Below are 9,779 nucleotides of genomic sequence, written 5' to 3' on the forward strand. Positions count from 1 at the left end.
GGGGCTCTCGGGGGGCGTGGGGGGTGGCGGGGCGCCCTCAGGCCGCGGCGCCTCCTCTTCCATGTTGCCGGTGTGCTCCGCGTTCTCTATGATCTCCTGCAGCAGCTTGCGCTTCTGGTACTCGGGGCCTGTGGAGAGAGTGGTTGGTGTGAGGAGCTGCCCTGGGGGCTGGAGGGATGGCAGCCCCTCCAGGAGGCCGCTCCAGCTCCGTACCACTATCATACCTTTGGACAGCTGTGCCCACAACTCCAATGGGCTTGGGGACAACTGTGAGAGGGTCCAGACTGGAGGCTGGGAGAGGAGGTGCTCCCAAACCGGAGCCTGCTTCCAGGAGGTGTTTCCTCCAGGAGCAGCCAGAGGCTCTGATCCCCACCGCGTGCTGTCCGGCTGGGAAGAGCCGAAGGTGCAGGGAGGGAGCTCCAGATGAGGGTAAAGAAACAATGAAAATCTGCAGCCCAGCTTTTTGCGGTCATGCAGGTGGGTTATCCTGGGGCTAAAGAGGATCCAGCTCCCAACCAAGTTTTTGGGTTTTTTAATGGCTGGGAAACTCTTCCATGTGGCTTCTTTGGTGTCTAATAGTGTGGCGACTTCACAAGTGATAGGGGGGATGCCCAGTCTCCTCCAGAAAGGCAGGTATCCCCTATTGATCTACCTGTCGTCCATCACAATGGGAAAAACACCTTTCTCATGAGCGGAGCAGGGCTGGTGGTTTCTCAGCCCTCCTCTCTGCACTGATCCCTGCAACACCAGCAAAATCACCTGGCACCATCACACAAGGTGACTCAGGGCTTCGGCTTTCATTCTGGCCTCATCTCCCACGGTGACTTGACAGCTCCTAGCAACATTGCCCTCACTTCAATTATTCACCTATCATTAAATCTTTACTTCTTGTTAATCCTAGGCCGTGTCCACAAAGCAAACTGCAGCCCAGCTGGGGTCTGGGGAAGTCAGCCAGAGACTGACACCGAAGACACCCATCATGCTGCGCAGCTGGCTGAGCAAAATCTACCACTGACCAACTGGGAATATCTTTTGGAATAACAGTCCTGCACAGTGCTCTGCATGCTGGGACCCGTGTTGGGAGAGGGGTCCCTGGATGTCACCATGATGCTCATAGCAAGTGAGAACAAGAAGAGCATGTTCCTTATGGGCAGCGCGAGGTCGCAAACCAGCTTTTTTGAAAGCAAAGCACCTGCTTTTGAAAGTGACTTTGGCCTCATTCTTCTGACTCCAAAGGATGCTGAGGGGTGCGTACAGGGCTTGCTCTGCGCTCCTGAATGGCACAGACCCTGGAGCTGCACCATCCGGAGCTGCGTCCCGGTTCCCGCCCTCGCCTCCTCCACCCCAAGGACTGATGCACACTTGAGCCTGATCGGAAAATTGGGATTGGTGCTTCTTTCCCTCTAATCAGCACTGTGATTTGCATGCTGCTGCCTCCTGCCCACGCAGGCAATGCCTCCACTCGGAGGGGGCAGTGGGGAGAAAGAGAGCACTGATTTTAGCTGCTCTGCCCTGCCTGCACGCTCCTGTCAATCAGCAAGCGACCCATTCAGGGCCATTTATTTCTGGCTGCAAGTGGATTATTTGGAAGCCATTTCAACAGTTGTTCAGACTCCTCAAAATAGGCTGCCTGCAGCTCTAGGCTCCTTGCTCTCTTCTGCTGCTTTCTTCTCCTCCTGAATAATTCACAGCAAAACAACTCCAACTGCCTGGAGGGCACTCCATAGCTCTGATCCTCCTCACCTCCCCACCCCACCCCACCTTCACCTCCCAGCATGACATTTCACCAAGGGCTTTCACTTCCATCTCTCTCCTCTAAGCTATTAAGGTTGATACCCTAAATGAAACCCAGGGCTAAACACTTGTTAGAGAGGTGAGGCTTGCTGAGCAGGATTGCCCTGTGCCGAACCTGGGGACAGCAGGGGGAAATGCAGCTGCCAAACACTGCCAGGCTCTCCTGGCTGTGTCACCAGCAGCTCCGAGACCCAGCAGAATCCAAGGGTGGACTTTTGTCCTTTTGTTTCTGGACGGCGCAGCCATGAAAGAAGAGACATTTCCCCTTGTTGTGCACTTAAGCAATTTAGAGATTTAAAAGAATCATAGAATAAAACCATGCATCAGCAGCTTACAAGGCCATTGAGAGAGGCCAGGACCCAAGTGAAGCCCAATATAAAAGCAGCGAGAGGATCCAGCACCGGAGGAGCCAGGAGTGGAGGCCAGGCTGCTTCAGACATTTTGCAGAGACCGTTTCAATTGCCTTGTTCAGTTGTCATAGGTGGAAAAAATAATCCAGCTGGATGTCACTATTCTATGATTCTATGTCAAAAACCTCCCATCAGGAATTCCAGTTTCCTTCGCCTCTGAGCTATAAATACCCCAGTGTGCAAAGGATGAATGTGGAGCGGTGAGTGGCAGCTGGGGGGCTTATGTCAGGATCAAGCAACGTTTAGCTATCGTTAAGTGAAGTGCCACGTGCTGGCTCATGCCCACGCCTGGGCACTGTGGTGTTTCCCTGGTCAAAGCCAGCTCCGATGGGCCTCGCTGGGCGGTGGGGAGGAATGGGCAGCCCTCCAGCGCAGCGTCTCCCCAGCTAGTACGTGAGGGGCACAGTGGGAGCACAGGGAATTTAGGCAAATCTGTCAGTATGACCCTCCCTGGCCAAGCATCGGCTGTGAGCCATTCCCCTTTCCCGCTGCATGCCCTGTGCTGGGGTGTAGTACCAGAGACTGGAGGCACCACAATCAGAGCAGGAGCAGGCAGCAGGTTTTGCTGAGCAGGAGTCACCGTTTGGCTCCTACCCCCAGTTTTGCTGCTGTGATGGTCCCTTGTGATCCTGCCTCAGCAGCCACAAGGCACTTGTTCCAGGTAACAAAGCCAGATAATAAGAAAAACAGGATAAAAATGTAAGCATTTGGATCCTCATTTTCTGCTCTGTTATTACCTTCCCTGTCTGGAAAGAAGAGCTTCCCAGGAAGAACATGTCTCTAGCTAGCTTGGTCTAGGGAAAGGTAACGGCATTCACAATGCTGCTTCTAATATTACACTTCCGATCTACTAATCCTCAGTGCTCGGTCTCACAGAAGGAACCTCCCAAGTGTCTTCCCGGCCAAATAATCAGCAGTGATGCTAATAAATAAATAAGGAATCAGGAAAGCAGTATTTTGCCTTAGCAACTTTCTTATAGGACATTACAGCCCCTAATTAGCTGAGTCTGGTTGTACCCTGGTGCGGTGTGGGGCCCCACAGGGTATGTGCTGTGAGTCAATGTACAAAGCTGTTCCAAGAAAAAGCCATGAGGAATATATCTACAGGAGTGCTGCAAACAGACCCGAGCTCGCTGCCTGCCTTGCCTGCCGCTGGGAGGGCCTCAGCGTGTGGAGAAACAGGAGGGGAAGTTGAGGGACTGTGTTTTTTTCCTCTAGGGTATGGCAACATATTCCAACAGGTAAAAGAGCGGTGTAAGGAGGACAGCAAATCTTCCAGGGCAGTGGGCTGGCTGAACTTGTGCAAAAGAGGATTTAGGATAGACTTGTGGAGTTATGAAGCAGATGAAGCATTTGAACAGACTCCCCAAGGAAAGTGGAAAATCCCTCTTGGAAGATGCCTCTGGTCTTACCTGGCTGGTAAAAGTCCGGGGAGAGCTCCCTGGCCATCATCCTGGCTATGCCCGATTCGTTGTTAGCTGCCTGAGCTGCCTGCTCAGAGCTTTCAGCCTTGGCTTTGGCGTGAGCTGTCCTGCGGAGGGAAGAGGGGACAACAGTCAGCAGCATCCAAGCCGAGATCAGTCCAGCTTGAGCAGTGGACCCTGTCCAGAAACAAGATCAAATCAGTCCAAGTGGCATCACAAAGCACTCAGAGCCTGTCCGCTCAACCCCAAACCCCTGCACTCGAGGAGAAAAGACCAGATTTTCAACAAGTAAGGGGCATGAATATTAAGGCTGAGGTGTGAAGGTTGCGCTTAGCCACACAAGGGAACAGGGCAGGTGTATTTACCATCGAGCACGTTCATGTGTTGCAGCGAGGCAGCAGGTGCTGCAAAACAGTCTTGCCACCGTGCTGTGAAGCACTGAAAACCTAGCTCAGAGGAATGCCTAAAGCATCGTCGCAGGCATCTTTGGACCATAAGGAGATAATAACACGATGGCCGAACACCAGGACACCAGCAAACAACGCAGCTTTCCAAGGGGCTCCTTTACTCACTGCAGCCCAGAGGGCTGCTCTCACTAGTGCTAGGAAAGGCAAACCCTGAGTCCTCTCCACTCCTTCCCAGCACATCTCCTCCTTGCTCCTCAGGGCTATCGGAGTTATTTCTCTGGCCAGCTGTCATATTCCTCACATGCCTTGCGCTCGGGGCCCTGTGATCTTTACACTAAAAGCAGGACTGGCTTTACAGCCCAGCTGCTCGCGGTCTGGGAAGGAGCTGACTTCAAACAGCAAAATCGCACCTTAAAAATAAGGGATGGTGAAGTACCATATATTCAGCTGCTTTGTTCCACCCGGGGCTTACGGAGAGCCACTTTCCCCATGCTCTCACTATCATGTTTGCCAAGGCTCCCCATATCTCCCTTGCTGCACGTAATGGAGCATACGCTGGCTGCACATGCAAAACCACATACTTTTGTGTGGACAGTTAGATAAGCAGTTAGCAGCCCTCAAACACCAATTCACTATGAATTACAACATTTAATGTGGTCTTGCGGTGTCTGATGAGCCCTTTTGAGACTCGGGTTGGTATCTGGGTCATGCTTTAGGACAAAAAAAGAGGAAAGATGCAGTTCTCATCCCTGCAGTGAAAATACTCCAGAAGAATTTTTGGACTGTCAGTCATGAAGTCAGGATTAATTCCTTCCCATTAAACTGAGATGCAGTACGCAGACGAGAATAGTTTTAGTCTGAATACCCAACAGGTGCAATGAAAAGGTGATAGAAATGCTGTTCCGAGACACTTAGAAGATAGAAGATCTATATATACACGTACATCCATACACACACATCATTTTGAGTAGCTGCAGGGAAAGAACTAGACGTAGGGCACTAATCCCAACTGATACAGTCAATAGTGTGACTTGACAGGGAGCTGAAAACACCTTTCAGGTCCCAATGATAGAGAAGCGGGTGTCCTGGGACGTCCCTGGGACGACATCCTGCTCCGCTGGAGCCATGATTCGCCACCCTGCCCACACTCACACGTTATCTCTCTGCTTTCTCTGCAGGCTGAGCTGCCTGGGATTGCTGTCATTCTTGGTCCTTTTATCCAAAACTATTACAGCTCCTGAAAAACCCAGAGACAAGACATGATGAGGCAGAAAACAGAAATTTTAAGCTGCTGCTCACAAGCAGGAGGTCTGAGGCAGCTCTGAACAGAGAAAGCACCTCCTTTTTTGGTAGCATATAATCAGCATGATTAATTCCACTATAATCTGGCAGGGGCCAAGGGGGATGTTTCTGTGCTCTCCATGCCTGGGGGATCAGAGCTGGCTGGACGCGCTGCGCGTGGGGCACACAGCCTGCCCGGCGCCAGCCCCGGCAAGAAGCTTGCAAAGTGAGCGTCCAGCTCTTCCCCGGGCAGGATGTGCTCCAACCCCTGGCTGTGTCCTGCTCTCGGAGGATGGTTTTCACCATACAGAGATAAAATTCTCCCTTTCAGCCGCTCACTGAAAAGGCAGAGGCAAGCATAGCCTTTGGGTCTTCCCAGCCAGACAACCCATCAGCTGGACCCCGCTGGGAGAGCAGCAGGCAGCTCCTGGCAAGCAGGTGGATGCTTTCCTAAAGGTGATTTCCAAAAAAAGTAGTCTGGAAGTGGACTGGATGTGGGATCTGCTCCCTCTGCGAGTAGGGACATAGCCAGACTCATGCCGATGTGCTATCAAATGGGTGCAGGTGGCTCCCACATGCTCAGCTCTCCCCCAGCGACTGGGGACAACGTAAGGGAACAGCCCCAGGCTGTCAGAGGTGACAGGACAGGTCCCAAATACACTCATCTCCTGACGGAGATTTCCTTTCCTCCAGAGAAGCTGCTGGATGCTATCTGGCTGCTGCGTGGGGCTTGAGTACTGCAATTCCCACAGGCGAAGAGGTGGCGATGCCAGGAACCTGGGTTGCAGAGGCTGCAGTGAGGATGCTGTGGCTGCTGAGGAGCTGAGCCATCACTGCGAGCCACCACAGCCCCAAGGCTACTGCAGCTCTACAACGAGCTCTCCTGGGCACAGAGGGGCTCAAGGCCAAGGAGGCCATGGGGCAGCTCTGAAGCTCCATGCACAGAGCCATGACAGTATGCTGAACGGCATGTCTTTGGGATTCCGCACAGTTTTGCCCGGTTCCGTTGCTCTGCAGGATACGCCTGACCTGTACTCCTGTCCCCCTGCTTGCAAATTCATCCAGAAGCGTTTGATTTGTGGGGACTAAGCTCAATGCAGCCACAGCTTCAAATCTGGCAGCTCCGGCACACCACACATTGGCTCTGCCAGTGTCCCAGGGACACCATGGCACAAGGCAGAGCGCTGCGCTCCCCCCGCCAGCAGCCTGGCCTCACAGGGATGCTGACACCCCACACTGGGCCCCACTGTCACTGAGATCACTTATTACAGCAGCAGCCAGGTGATGAAAATCTGGTTTATGGAGACACGGCATGGAGTTTTAAGTATGTCTCCTCCAGCTGTGCTGCGCATCCCCGAGGCACGAAGCGATGCTCACAGCCCTCCCAAAAGCCACACTGAGGCTTTAGTGACACCATGACAAAGCACAGCCTGGAGGAAAGGGCCCAGCCATAACAATAACATCGAACTTGCCGAGAGTATTTCTGAACCTATTATTTACCCACATGGCTGGCAGTGCCTGGGAGCTCAGCGCAGAGCAAAACTTGGCCCCGGCTGCAAAGCAGGAGACAAATACTGGCCTCCCTGGGAGAGCCCATCACACACAACCCACTGCACAAAAGCCTCTCCCAGCCCATGGGTTGGGGTCTGCCAGGTGCAGTAGTTAAAAAATAAGCTCAGGCAGGTTTGAGGGAGGCAGGAAGGTGGTCTTTGAACCTTAGACATGAAACAGATAAGAGGAAAATTTTGTTCCAAGGTTAAGATCTGCTCCAAAACCAGATCAGCTTTTGCAAAGAGGAAAATGCTGGCCTTTTATACTGTGCATATAAATGTGATACTTTTCAGGCAGCACTTGAAGCAGGGCCACACTTTTTTATTTACTGCTATTTGTGCTGTCAGCTCCCAATACCTCTGCAGAAAGCAGCCCATGCAAAAACCAGCAGACGAGAAAGTCAGGAGATGGAGGAGGTTGGGGTGAAACCGAAACAGAGGCCCAAGGATTTTATAGCGCCCAGCAGCAGAATTCAAAAGCCCCTTTTCACGGCAGTGCTGGAAAACAAATCGTGAATGTTAAACGTGTCCAACCAGGGGCAAGAAACACAGAGAGGGGCCTTTACAAACGAAGTCCAGTGCTCCCTGTCCCAAGCGAGGCAGTACCGCCCGGGATGAGTGCTTCCCAGTTTCACCCTGACCCATCTCCCCAGGCAGCGCCGTTAAAAATAGCTCTGGTGAATTCTTTGCAAGGAGGAGCAGCAGCCCCGCGCCGAGCTGAGGGGAGGCATGTGGGCAATGCTGGAGCCCCGGTCCCAACCCCGCTGCCACTGCCTCCCGGCAGCACTGGCTGGGACAGAGCGGCTGCTCCGTGGCTGCTTCATACCCTGGCTGGACGGGTGGGAGAGGGAGGGTTAAATGCATCTGCTGTTTTATTTGCTCCTCTGGCATGGCTCTAATGTTCTAATTGTTTTTGTACTAGCACAGCACTGAGCACCACTCCTGTCCTTCCTGGCCGTCTCCCAGAAACACTGCCCGAGTCATCCCTCTGACTGCTACTAAAATCCTCTGTGGATACACGAGCCGCAGCTGAGCACCGTGCTAACAGGTGAGACCCAAAGCCAAGCCAGCATGCCCGTCTCTTTGGACAGTTTATGCGGTTTTGCACATCCACATTGGATTAGACTGTAAATGAGATTGGAATTAACAGAGAATACTGCAAATACCAGACGGGGCTGGGGCGCCTGCAGGTGCAGCGATGACCTTGTGGCTAGAAATAGGGGAAGAGCTCAGCTCTCTGCCCAAGCTACTGCACATTTGCTTATTAAGGGAAAGGCAGACCTGTCCAGCACCATCCTTCCTTCTCCAGGGTCTCCTTCCTCTCATTCATTCAGCAAACCCCAAACAAGGACCAACTAAACACCTTTTTCTTGCCTTTCTTGATATCATGAGTTGCCAAAAAGGCCACTAAGCAAATGTAATTCTTCAGTGAGCTCTACAAAGGGAGACCTGCTAAACTCCACTCTCCTGGAAACTGGCTTTTCCACCCCCAGCCAAATTCCTGCTCCAGCATCCAGCTGGAATCATTTTGTCTTTCTGGAGAAACTTAAGATAACGGTTTGTCTTGGCAGGAATGTTTGCAGCACTCAGAAGTGATACAGGGAAAGCTGCAGAAGTGCTTTTGCTGATGGCAACATGGTCCCTTCTGCATTCACATCACAAAGGGCAAGGACACAGACCTGACCAACACAGATCTCTGTTGGGGGTTGGACTAGATGACCTTTAAAGGTCCCTTCCAACCCAAACCAGTCTACGATTCTATGAACTGACCAGGACAGACACTTTCTGGCTTCTCCATTTTCCACACCGTCTTTGGGCTGGTGTCACCTCTATAGTTGGAGCATCCCTTTCTTCCTGCTCAGTCCCAATCCATCTCCTTCATGCCTCTCCCTCTGCCCCCATGTGCACGCAGATACCAGCAAAGCTCTGCTACCTTCATTTGCCTGTAACCAGCCCATGGGACTGAATATCCCTTTTCAGTCCATCTGTCATGCCACTTTCCCTGCCCACAGTCAAACCCATGTGTGTCCCACCCCCCAGGCATCTTGCCCCAGGAGCCAGCTGTACCTTTTGCTCTTTCTGCTCTATCACTCGTGTGCGTGTACCCACTCAGTTTAGACTCTGACATCCCTGGGGCTGACTGAGTCTTTGCTGGTTTATATTACGGACTCTGCACCTGCAAGGTGTGATCTACATCATGAAACAAGCATAAACCAACACAGACTGCCTCCTAGAGGAAACACCTCCATACCACTCTAAAAGAAATCCGAAAGGAGAAGCCATCCTGACCTTGCAGAGCATCGGTGCCCTCCAGCCTCCCTTCCCCTGCTGCCAGCTGATGAGATGCTCCAGGCTTTTCACTAATGGTACCAGCACTTACACAGAAGTGGTGGCACTCTGTACATGCCCAGGCTACTTAGCTGGATAAATTAGACCTTTTCTCCTTCCTTCCACAGAAAGGGCACGATCAGGCCGTTCACCCAGGAGAAAAGCATCCTTTTCTGTGCAGTGCTTCAGGAGCCCAGGCCTGGCAGAACTCCCTGCCACCTAACGAGCTCAGCAAGCATTAGCCTTTATGATTACTTGGTGAATTTTTAAAATACCGAAATGTTATCCTCAGCTCTAAATAGCTCAGAGCCACTTGCATCTTTCACCAAGGGATACTTCCCCTCAGAACAGTTAAAGTGATATTAATCTTACAGCAGACAGATCTGCAGCTGTCTTCAATAAGACGACAACCTACGCACCCTGGCCCTGCGTACGGGAGATTTGCTCAATTAATCTCTGCTGCCCTGATTGCCCCACAAGCCAAGCGGGACTGGGTGGGCAGCTAGCCGGCAGGGCTCGGCTGTGCCAGCCTGCACGGGAGCCCATGGGCTGCGACGCGCCGGCCGGGCCAGGACAGACCACACG

The 9,779-nt window shown here is 52.4% G+C and overlaps 1 protein-coding gene across 1 annotated transcript in view; it reads right to left on the minus strand.

Annotated features, from left to right (window-relative positions):
* JPH2 (junctophilin 2) overlaps positions 1-9,779 on the minus strand; it is a 29,919-nt gene that overhangs the window by 1,725 nt on the left and 18,415 nt on the right. The window contains 2 exon segments of the mRNA XM_009890200.1: positions 34-128; positions 3,617-3,735. Coding sequence (XP_009888502.1) covers positions 34-128; positions 3,617-3,735 — 214 coding nt within the window.

Source organism: Charadrius vociferus, unplaced genomic scaffold (assembly GCF_000708025.1).
Source record: "Charadrius vociferus isolate BGI_N301 unplaced genomic scaffold, ASM70802v2 scaffold280, whole genome shotgun sequence".
NCBI lineage: Eukaryota > Metazoa > Chordata > Aves > Charadriiformes > Charadriidae > Charadrius > Charadrius vociferus.